This window comes from Aedes aegypti, chromosome 3 (assembly GCF_002204515.2).
Source record: "Aedes aegypti strain LVP_AGWG chromosome 3, AaegL5.0 Primary Assembly, whole genome shotgun sequence".
Taxonomy (NCBI): Eukaryota; Metazoa; Arthropoda; class Insecta; order Diptera; family Culicidae; genus Aedes; species Aedes aegypti.
In genome coordinates, this window is record NC_035109.1 from 111,947,409 (window position 1) to 111,960,066 (window position 12,658).

The following is a 12,658-nucleotide window of genomic DNA, read 5'->3' on the forward strand; positions in this document are numbered from 1 at the left end:
TCGAGTTGTGTGTAGTGATGTCAAAATTTAAAAAAAAAAAACAAAGCGTACACTCAAATTTCCCTTAAAAGTTTAGCATCAGTGGATTGTCAGTCCCCAAACAATCCGCTGATGCAAAACTTTTATAAGAAATTTGAGTGTATGAATTGTTTTTTTTTTTAGCTCAAATATAAACTACTGAACTTGTTTTTAAATGCAAACATTTTCAATCATTAAACTGTTTATTTTTGGAAACCGTTTTTTCAAGGGAATTTATTTAGCTAATGCGTATTGTGCTGGTTTCCAAAGTTTAACTTTGCAATTTAATGGTCAAATACACGAATTGTAAGAATTTCGACATCATTTTAAGAATCCTTGGAACCATATTATCTACATAATGATTTTTTTAATTCTTAAACTGGTTTTGTAATTTAATGATCAATGTGTCCCAGTTACTGTTAAAACTGTGAACGTTTCTATGCAAAACAAACCTTATTTAAAATATATATTTTTAAATCAGCATAAGACATATATGAACTAGAAAACTTGGAATATCTGTGATGCCAACCGAACAATGAGCATCATTGGGTAGAAATGCAGTGAAGTTTTTATTGTCAGGATCCACAAGAAGAAACTGTTGAAACTGTTTAAATTCTAAAAAAAGATCTCGTATTTGACTTCTAGCTATAAACTTTGTTTTGGATATTATTTAAATATAAAAAAAATAGTTCAGTGAGGAAAGCTTTATACCCAATAGCTCAAACCCACTAAACTTGCTATGTAGTTTGAAAGCGCGCACAATTTGAAATTAAAAATCATCTTACTCTGAATTTCAAAAGCACTATTTTTCAAGTGAATTAGATTTTGAGGAAGTCAGTTTAATTAAAAAAATACTCTATTTCAATCATAAATCTTATGGGATTGAATTAGTTTTTGCAAACTCTGCGCATAAACCGCTAGTAATAGCAATTTAAACACACTGTTTTGAATAGTAGTTCGTATTGCAGGTATTCGTTGTAATCATTCCGTTATCAGTCGTTCGTCTCTCTCTCCACAGAACCCGTACAAATTGCTCCATTATTTTGTTCATCATCCCATATATTTCATTCGTTTATGAATCACATTGCTGTGTGCTGGTGATCGTTTGCACCAGTGAAAACTTTTGCAATGGATTTGTTGTTTACGCCATTCTGGCTTGTGAAGGTCACAAATTGCAGGTTCCTCGTTCATTACTTGTTGCTAACTATTCTTGCGAGTAACCCGGATAGTCGCAAATTTGCTTCAGGCAAACTTGACCGTCATCATGGAGGTAATAATGTTGTAAGTAAACAATCACATTATTTATCAAAGTAATTCATCCAAGCTTATCATTGTCGTTAGATTGACCATTCTACTATTCTGCACTGGAGTATTCTCCAAGGACTCATTCGTCTGTGAAGACGGCAAGAAGCTCAAGCTGGGAATTTGCATTATCAAAAACTTGAACTACGAGTACCTAGACGATCTGACGGAGGACAGCTTCCCCAACGCCACTCATCTGGAGTTTCGTAACAGCTACATTCCCTATTTCGGTAGACATACGTTCGAGATACTCCCGGGAGGAGTTAGACAGCTAACGCTTCGCAATGGCTATGTGCGGGAAATCAACTTGCAGTCCTACTCACCCATCGAACGACTCCAAGTAATCAACACAGATTTGGTCACTTTAGACGCAGTATCGGAACCCAATTATAGCTTGAAGGCACTTTTCGTTCGATCGGCGGTATTTTCCCGATGGTCCGCAAGTCTTCAGTTCTTGAAAGCGCTGGAAGTGATCGACGTAGCGTACTGTAACTTTACCTTCATCAGTTTGGATTGGTTCGAGGGAAATGAAAAGCTGCGACTGCTGGATGTATCGAACAACAAGTTGAAGACGATTGGCAGTAGACCAGGGCTGACATTGCCAGCGCTGCAGGAGCTTTACATTTGGGGTAATCGGTTGGAGTTTCTGTGGCGGTTTCCGGACGTGTTCCCGAATCTGTTGATACTGAACCTGTCGGACAATTTGTGGCGTTGCAGTTGGGTTTCGATGGCAAGGGATGCGATCCGTGATCAGGGCATTGTGGTGATTGATTCAGATTACTCGTGCAAATCGGGATGGGTGCTGAATGGAGGACTATGCTGTCGAATGCACGCAGACTCGCGATTTGAAGAAGATGATAGGCTTGATGCGGATGTGACAAGAGGTGCAAAGCAAAGTCCATCTTTTTCGGCGGTGTTGGTTGATTACATCGTTAACGAAACGAGTGGTAATGTGATGGGGATGAGAATGGGGAATTCAGTGGTCTACCTTGATGAACATGTCTCAAAATAAGGCAGATGTATGTTGGAATCCCGTGAGAACAACTCCAATTAATTTTCTTTCTGGAATATAACACGCGAAAACTCATTTACTAGTCCAATACTTTTATTTCACCGACCAGATCATTCCAACCGATCTATCGCAACGCTCTACATCAAACTGACTTTCATTCATTGTGCACAATTCAATTCAAAATACAATAGGGGTTTCTAGCACTTGATTTTAAATCCAACATGTATGGCCATAATCGTATATGTGCAGTGATAACCATGATTTATAACAATTGAGTAATGAAGTGCTGAGTTTTTTTTTCAAGTCAAATGTTTCATTACAATTACAGCTTTTGAAACTGATGATATTGCATATATATAAACCATTAAAATTCGTTGAAAAAATTTGGTTGTTTGTATTGTGCTGTATTTTCCTAGAGGTTCTCCTTTTTGCCCAAGTCAAGCAAATTTCCATTTCAGTGAGATCCAGGGTCAATAGAGAATCAATACAGCTATTCGTCCATGTAAGACTGAGCTATCTCTTATCAAATAAATCTGCTTTTTTTTCTGGCACAAGAAGAGCCATACGGTCTTTAGCTGTAGAATAAAATCATTCGGATCTAACACAACTCTCAAAACATTTGAACGAACTGGTCATCTGACATGCACTCTTATTTTCAAGGTAAACTGTCCTCAGCATGAGTATAATCAAGAATATCCATATACCTCCCTCTTTTGATTGCTTATCTTTTTTGTCGGGTACAGATGAGTATTTGAAGAACACACGATTATAAATGAGAAAAAAATATTCCCGATTACTGACGGGTATGCATGGCTATTTATGAATGCAAACAAATATTCACTGGTAAGGTAGAAAGGTGTAATACGCCTCCCCCCTTAAGGAAAAACTGCTCTATCGCAGTAGCAAATGCATCACTTCTAAAGTTTTTAATGTCAATGTTGGTCATGCTCTGCACGCAACTTTATCTTTCCAGGTCGCTTCAAAAAAGTGTACAAGATGATAATAAATCATCGAGCTGTTTAGTGGAATACCTATTAGTTGATGAAAAACCGAATTTAGTACTATACCATTTAATTCCACTAGAGTTTGTGTCCTTTGACAGATACGCGTATTTCGACCTCAACTGTAAGGCCGTCTACAGTGTCGTGTACTAGATTTGACTCGACAAGTTGAGCCTACACTGACGAAGTTAGGGGGTAAAAATGATGGATACCTCCTTAAAACTCATATTTTGTCCATAATATCTAAGTTTGAATTTCTACATTTTTACAATGTTTTACAATGCTTAAGGTGCTGTAAAAATACACATTTTTGCCGAAGCGCTAGCTCTTCATTTTGAACATTTACGAACGATTTTCTGATTATTTTTTTTATTATTAGTACATTACATTACATTCATTTCTTATATCTAGGTGTTCTGTGTTATTAGACAACACCATCATCCTAATTTGGTAAAACAAATTTTAGATTTTATTAACATTTTGTTAACAACATATAACATTTCATTTGCCGTAGCAGTTCAGATTTTTTACAGGTGAGTTGATTTCACCTGCTTATAAGAGAAAAAAAACGCTTTAAATATACTTAACCTAACTTAACCTAAACATATAACGCATTAATCGTGGCAATAGAAGATTGTAACGGTTTTTGCCTGAAATTATTAATTATTTTAATTGACATTTGTTCCAATATTTCAACATTGGATATTCTATGTAACTCATTGGTACTATACCAGGGAGGAAGCCTCAGAATCATTTTCAAAATTTTATTTTGAATTCTCTGCAGAGCTTTCTTCCTGGTATTACAACAGCTAGTTCATATTGGTACAGCATATAACATGGCTGGCCTGAAAATTTGTTTGAATATCAATAGCTTGTTCTTAAGACAAAGTTCTGATTTTCTATTAATAAGGGGATAAATACATTTTACATATTTATTACATTTGGCTTGAATGCCCTCAATGTGATTTTTAAAAGTTAACTTCTTATCAAGCATGAGCCCTAGATACTTAACTTCATCTGACCAATTTATTGGAATCCCTCTCATCGTGACAACATGTCTACTTGAAGGTTTCAAATAAAGAGCTTTTGGTTTATGTGGGAATATTATTAGTTGAGTTTTGGAAGCATTTAGAGAAATCTTCCATTTTTGCAAGTATGAAGAAAAAATATCCAAACTTTTTTGCAATCGACTACAGATGACACGCAGGCTTCGTCCTTTAGCGGAGAGGCCTGTGTCATCCACAAACAAAGATTTTTGACATCCCTGAGGTAACTCAGGTAAGTCAGATGTGAAAATATTGTATAATATTGGTCCCAAAATGCTGCCTTGAGGAACACCAGCTCTTACTGGAAGTCTTTCAGATCTGGAGTTCTGATAATTAACCTGAAGTGTACGATTTGACAGATAACTTTAAATTATTCTAACAATGTATGTTGGAAAATTAAAGTTTTTCAATTTTACAATCAAACCTTCATGCCAAACACTGTCGAATGCTTTTTCTATGTCTAGAAGAGCAAGACCAGTAGAATAGCCTTCAGATTTGTTGGAACGGATCAAATTTGTTACACGTAAAAGTTGATGAGTGGTCGAATGTCCATGGCGGAATCCGAACTGTTCATTGGCAAAAATTGAATTTTCGTTGATGTGGGCCATCATTCTGTTCAAAATAACCTTTTCAAAAAGTTTACTGATGGAGGAAAGCAAACTGATTGGACGATAGCTAGAAGCTTCTGCAGGATTTTTGTCTGGTTTTAAAATTGGAACAACCTTAGCATTTTTCCATTTGTCAGGAAAATATGCTAATTGAAAACATTTGTTAAATATATCAACTAGAAATAATAAGCTACTTTCTGGAAGTTTCTTGATGAGGATGTAGAAAATTCCATCATCGCCAGGAGCTTTCATATTTTTGAATTTTTTAATAATAGTTCTCACTTCTTCCAAATCAGTCTCCCAGGCATTTTCGAAAACGTTCTCTTGATTGAGAATATTTTCGAACTCCTGAGTAACTTCATTTTCAATAAATTAAAATTTTGCGCACTTTCAAACTGCATAGCAAGTTTTTGAGCTTTTTCGCAATTAGTTAGTAATAATTTGTTTTCCTCTTTCAATGCTGGTATTGGCTTCTGAGGTTTTTTCAAGATTTTAGATAATTTCCAAAAGGGCTTAGAGCCAGGGTCCAATTGAGAAATTTTATTTTCAAAATTTTTGTTTCTTAATTGAGCAAAACGCTTTTTGATTTCTTTCTGCAAATCCTGCCATATAATTTTCATAGCAGGATCGCGAGTGCGTTGAAATTGCCTTCTCCTCACGTTTTTAAGACGGATCATGAGTTTAAGATCATCGTCTATAATCACGGATTCAAATTTTACTTCACATTTTGGAATTGCAATGCTCCGGGCTTCAACAATGGAATTTGTTAAAGTTTCAAGAGCATTGTCAATATCAAGTTTAGTTTCTAAAGAAATGTTAACATCAAGATTAGAGTCAACATACGTTTTATATATATTCCAGTCGGCTCGTAAATAATTGAAAGTGGAGCTGATAGGATTTAGAATCGCTTCTTGGGATATTTGAAATGTAACAGGGACATGATCAGAATCAAAATCAGCATGAGTAGCTAATTGGCTACAAAGATGACTAGAGTCGGTTAAGACCAAGTCAATCGTATATGAATTTCTAGAAGAGGAAAAACATGTATGGCTATCAGAGTATTGAATTGAGAAATATCCTGAAGAGCACTCATCAAATAAAATTCTGCCGTTGGAATTACTTTGAGAATTATTCCATGACCGATGTTTGGCATTAAAGTCATCAATGACAAAAATTTTTGACTTATTGCGAGTCAATTTTCGCAAGTCAGTTTGGAGCAAATTAACTTGGTGTCCAGAGCATTGAAAAGGCAAATAGGCAGCTATGAAAGAATAGGGGCCCAGATAGCCGTAGCGGTAAACGCGCAGCTATTCAGCAAGACCAAGCTGAGGGTCATGGGTTCGAATCCCACCGGTCGAGGATCTTTTCGGGTTGGAAATTTTCTCGACTTCCCAGGGCATAGAGTATCTTCGTACCTGCCACACGATATACGCATGCAAAAATGGTCATTGGCATAGTAAGCTCTCAGTTAATAACTGTGGAAGTGCTCATAAGAACACTAAGCTGAGAAGCAGGCTCTGTCCCAGTGGGGACGTAACGCCAGAAAAGAAGAAGAAGAAAGAATATTTACCAAACTGTGTTTCAACAGAAACACCTAAAGTTTCAAAAACCTTAGTTTCAAATGATGAAAACAGTTGATACACCTATGAATGATGATTGCAACTCCCCCACATGCCCCATCAAGTCGATCATTACGATAAACAAAAATGTTAGGATCTCTTTTGAGTTTAGATCCAGGTTTTAAATACGTTTCGGTAATAACTGCAATATGCACGTTATTAACCGTAAGAAAATTAAACAGCTCGTAATCTTTACCATTCAGAGAACGAGCATTCCAATTTAAAATATTTAAATTATTATTTGGATCCATTAGAAAAACGTAATCCAATAACAATTTTATTTGTAAATTTTACACCTACTTGGACTGCTTCAGTCGTAGTGGTGGCTTTGAACATTGCATCAATCATTAGATTCAATTGTTCAGTTAGAAAATTGAAATCAGAGGCAGACATGTCATGTGATTTCCCATTAGAATTTCCGGTAGACGAAGATGCGGAGTTACCTGTGGCGGTAGGGTTTTTTTTCATTTGATTTGAAACAAGTAGAATGGGTACCCATGGATCGAACAGGGGAGGAGTTCGAATTTCCTGCTACGATATCGGCAAAGGATTTACCGTGGGTAGATACATTTGAAATTGAAAGATTCGAACGGCTACCCGACGGATTAAAATTAGTTTGTGAATGAGCATGATTATGATCTTCCTGATGGGTATGATTCATGATCAAGCGATCGTTAACTGAAAAATGAGCATTGTTCGATACTCTACCAGGCAAATTGCGGAAACGACCGTTATCGTAACGGATATTATCTGCCTGGCACGAGCCTCAATGACTCTTTTGCGTGAAGGGCATTCCCAAAAGTTAGCTTTATGAGGGCTTTGCAATTGGCGCATTCAAACTTTCTGGTATCTTCTTTCACAGGACAGACGTCCTTAGCGTGAGAAGAACCTCCGCAAATCATGCATTTAGCATCCATGCGACAATTTTTTGTACCATGACCCCACTTTTGGCACCGACGGCACTGAGTGGGGTTCTGGTAATTTCCTCCAGGTTTCTGGAAATGTTCCCATGTCACACGGACATCGAACATAAGTTTTGCTTTTTCTAAAGCTTTAATATTATCTAGTTCTTTTTTGTTAAAGTGAACTAAATAATATTCTTGAGAAAGCCCTTTCCGAACAATGCCAGATTGGGTTCTCTTTTTCATAATGATTACTTGGACTGGGGAAAATCCAAGTAAATCATTTATTCCATTTTTGATCTCTTCAGGTGATTTATAGTCACTTGAGAGACCTTTCAAGACAACTTTGAACGAACGTTTAGTTTTGTCGTCATAAGTAAAAAAATTGTGCTTCTTCTCTTCAAGATGTCTGAGAAGAAGTTCACGAGAGAGTTTCCGGCAAAACACGACAGTCAGCTTTCTTTGCGATTTGGAAGGAAACCTTGATCCCCCTAATGGAGTTCAAGATCTCCTGCCTAAGTCCCCCAAATTCGGAACAACTGACCACGATAGGCGGCACTCTTTACTTCCTCACTTGAATCAAAGAGCCTGGGCTAGAGGCTGCTTCGATTTGGTGTTCGGAAAATTTGTCTAGAGCATCGAACTGATTGCTCATTTCGATACAATTATTCATTTCACCCTTGGAAGAAAGTTCACATTCCGGGGAAGCGTCCTTTCTTCCATTCTTGCCACGTGTAGTGACAGTTTTAAAACCCACTTTTTTGGAAGGAAGTAGTGAATTCAGAGATTCACCCTTCCTTTTGTTAGTTGTTGATACCATGTTTAGTTAATAAACGAAAGAAGACGTGACCTTCGAGAGGTTTTTTCCCAAGACGGTGTCCAAGAAGGATTACCACCGCTAGCTTTCACCAACGGGTCCAACGAAAAATCGAAGGCACGGGTCCAAACAAGTATCGTAAAGGGATCAATAGTAGAAAAAAAAGTACCGTTTTTAATTTTTGCACTGAAAAGTACTGTTTTATTGCTTTAGGTAGTTTTTAAGAAAACTTCCAAGAGCAGAGAGAATTCGTGTACGCACAGCACGAAGGTACGATGCGCACTGAACGATTTTCTGATTATTTCACGTCAAATAGAAGTGTACATATTTTGTAAAGTTGCAAGTAGTAGCAGCTAAAGAGCGAACATGAAATTTTTGCGACACATTCAACAGGGCATAACTTTTCTACCATTATGTAAAAATCAACCAAATCAACCACTTTCTCATTGATGTGTATTGTTTACATGCTGTCGAAATCGAAGTCGTTGACGTCGGACCACGGCAAAGAAGCTGGAAGAAAACCGGGACTGGAGGGAAAGGTGAAGCGGATGATTAAAGAAAATTCCAACGTCTCAAGCCGTGATTTGGCTAAAAATATCGGCATGTCGCAGAGCTACGTCCAGAATGCTCAGAAGAGAGCTGGACTACATACATACAAGGTACAGAACTTCCAAAACCGCGATAAGCGACAACAATCGACGTCTAAAACTCGGGCACGGAAGCTCTACGAGAAGATGCTGACAAAATATGGCTGCTGTGTGATGGACGACGAATAAAAAAGCCGATTTTAAGCAAATTTCGCGGTTGGAGTTTTTCACAGGCAAGAGCAAGTTCGATGTGGACGACAAATTTAAGAAGAAGAAAATGTCGAAGTTCGCCTCCAAATATCTCATTTAGCAGGCCATCTGCTCTTGCGGACTGAGGAGTGAGCCTTTCGTTACAAAGGGCACAGTAAATGGCGAGATCTACAAATCTGAGTGCCTCGAGAAGCGCCTTTTGCCGTTCTTGCAGCAGCACGACGAAGCTCCGATATTTTGGCCCGGTTTGGCATCATGCCACTATTCTAAAAGTGTGCTGGAGTGGAATGAGGCTAATTCTGTCTATTTTGTTCCAAAGGACCTGAATCCGCCAAACTGTCCGGAGCTGCGCCCGGTGGAGCAGTACTGGGCAATAATGAAGCGGCAACTTCGGAAAAGCAAGAAGACAGAAGGACATGTTAAGAAAATGGGAAAAAAACCGAGAAACTGGTACCGGATGACACTGTTAAGACTTTGATGGGGGCATCAAGCGAAAATTCCTACAATTTTACACTCAAGGATCCATCGATTAACTTTTCTTTTGATTTTTGAAGTAAATATATGTATAAAACTACCCAAAAATTTTGGTTTAATTCTAAACATTACAAGAAAATTGGCATGACATTTTTGGTGTCGCAATAATTTCGTGTTCGCCCTTTAATGTAAGCATCATGCTGTTCCTCAACCTATACCCTTTCAATATATGCACAAATAATTGCGGGGTCTAGCGGGGTCCATAGCAGTTTGTTCAATTGAAAATGGCATTTCCTATGTGTAGCACCTTAAACATTGTAGAACATTGTAAAAATGTAGAAATTCAAATTTAGAAGTTATGGACAAATCATTTTTACCCCGCAACTTCGTCAGGTAGAGGTAGAGCTTTTCCGTCTTCGACAAACTGCCATGAAATGATGTCGCCTACAATATACCCTAGACAGTTTTAAATTTTGACAAAAAATGAAAAAGTTATTTTTTCTTATTGTACATCACCCTAGATGAAATTTTTTTTCAGTGTCTAAATGAAGTACTCAATAAACGATGAAACTTTGTAGAACATGTCAAAACGCTAAACCCAATAGTTTTAGCGCAAACACACATGTACCACTTTTTTTATTTCGTCCCATTGTGGCGTCGGATTGAATTGCATATTTCTTTATTACTGTTTGAAGAATGAGTAGTTACTATAGGATGATAAGTTTGTACGAACAGTCCAGTACTAACGTGTTTGGAACATTTTTCAAAATTTCTCCATAGTAATTTCCATATAAACCTACATTGTCTTTGGGCCACCTTTAAATAAACACCTAGAAAGCTGACAATCTAACCGAACACTATTTTTATGGTAAAGATTGTAAGAAAGACATGGGAGATTGGATTTTCAAACTTATTTTAAATTTTGAATCGCACTGATGCGCAATCAGGCTTGCATATACATAATAGCGTTTGATCAGATGTCATTGTTCAATTATAGTATACATACTGATTCAAAAAATATACATTTGTTAGTGGGAGGGGGGTCGAAACACCGCCAAAATTGTTCTACGTAATTAATGGACAGCCCATATGTCCAAAGAAAGTTCTTTGATGCCATGTTATGAACATGAGCATGAGCATGATTGACCGCCCGCAGATGCTACTCCGTTATTGCAAGAACAGCTGTACTTACACAGGGAACTAACAGACACTACTCGGGATCAGTAGCATCCTCAATGTGTAAGTACTGGTGCTCTCATTATTATAACAAACAATAACGGCGCCGGCTGCGTCCGAATGCAGGTCAATTTAGGGATGGGAGCGAAATGTTGACGTGTTACTTGCTTTACGGCCTCGGCTTCCGTCAAGTTGACACTGGATACGTCCTCTGCACTTCAACAAATAGAAACTGGGAGTTTGGATATGGCAAAAGTTTGGGTAAAAGATTCGTTTGGTAAACGATAAATATATAATTTTAAATTAATGCGCCTAACCGGATTCGCGTATTACTCTATAAAAGCATTGAACGCCGAACAAGTGTTCGTCGCTCGCCCCACAGGAGCAAGCGACAAGATCAAAAGATCAAACACTACTAACGCGATCCGCGATACTATTCCACCGTGATTCGCGAACGATACGCGACATGTTTATTAATTTATTTATTTATATATAAATTTATTTAATTTCATCTGACTCTCAGTCTTAATGAAATATATGATGAGGAAAAGCCCCCTTGAGTTGGTTAACATATAAACCTTACTCAAAAAAGCATAAGAACCCCATATCTTTTCTTCACAAAACATTACACAAGCATTCTTACAACTTATATCTAGCAATAACAATTAAGCACACAGGGGACGGACCTGGTGTAGTGGTTAGAACACTCGCCTCTCACGCCGAGGACCTGGGATCGAATCCCATCCCCGACATAGTCACTTATGACGTAAAAAGTTATAGTGACGACTTCCTTCGGAAGGGAAGTAAAACCGTTGGTCCCGAGATGAACTAGCCCAGGGCTAAAAATCTCGTTAATAAAGTAAAAAAAAAAAAATAAAAAAAAAAAAAATTAAGCACACAAAAAAACATATTAAAATCAATTAAACATAATACCAATCGTTAAACAACTATATCAAGAGATCATGCCCCACGGTACCGTATTACGTTATAAGCTATGTCGAAAGGCGAGAGCTGATCGGTTGAAGTCAAAATGCTCGTAGTACTCGTTGAATCTGGCTGATATAAACCGTATTGGATCGTGCAAGCTATAGTTGGCGGATCGGTGTCCAAGGTTAAGAAAAGCTCTGGAACGGAGATTCCTGGTTGGAGCGTATATCTCGAATTCGTCCAAAAATGCGGGAGGATCTAATTCTCCTAACAAGGATTTAGCTGCAAACACTGCTTGGTTGATAGCTCTTCTCTTCTGTAGAGTTTCGAAACTCTGATCAAGGCCCAAAAGCTGACATCGGTCTTCATAAGGTGGCAAATTAACAGGATCGTCCCAGGGTAGCGAGCGTAGAGCATAGCGAATGAATCTTCTCTGGATAGCCTCAATTCGAGTAATCCAGGTTATTTGATATGGACACCAAACTACATCACTAAATTCTAATATCGACCGGACGAGGGAGCAATATAGAGCATTCAAACACAATGGATCACGAAATTTGCTAACAATTTTGAATCCCAGCTGCCTATTTGCTTTAGCGATGATGTCCGAGTAGTGAATGTTGAAAGTCAAAGCTGTGTCGAGATGGAGTCCTAAATCACGAACGTTATCAACTCGTTGTAATAGTTGACTGCCAATCCTGTATTCATGTAGAATCGGCTTCAGCTTGCGATGAAAGGTGATAACATTGCATTTTGATGTACTCAATGTAACGAAGTTAGAAGAGCACCATTGCTCAAAGCAGTTTATCATATTTTGCAACCGGAGGCAGTCTTCAGCACATCGAACTGCTAAATATAATTTGACATCGTCAGCATAGAAAGAGCGACACCCTCGTGGAAGAATAATTCCGACTTCGTTAATAAATATGCTAAACAGCAATGGCCCTAGGTTACTGCCC

At 37.9% G+C, this 12,658-nt stretch overlaps 2 protein-coding genes across 2 annotated transcripts in view; one reads left to right on the top strand and one right to left on the bottom strand.

Annotated features, from left to right (window-relative positions):
- LOC5576785 overlaps positions 1–12,658 on the bottom strand; it is a 199,984-nt gene that overhangs the window by 166,596 nt on the left and 20,730 nt on the right. The gene's annotated exons all lie outside the window — the stretch shown is intronic.
- Positions 1,069–2,801, top strand: LOC5576787. Its single transcript, XM_001662824.2, has 2 exons — positions 1,069–1,299; positions 1,360–2,801. The coding sequence occupies exons 1-2, from the start codon at positions 1,283–1,285 to the stop codon at positions 2,330–2,332; spliced, it is 990 nt and encodes a 329-aa protein (XP_001662874.2). The 5' UTR covers positions 1,069–1,282; the 3' UTR covers positions 2,333–2,801.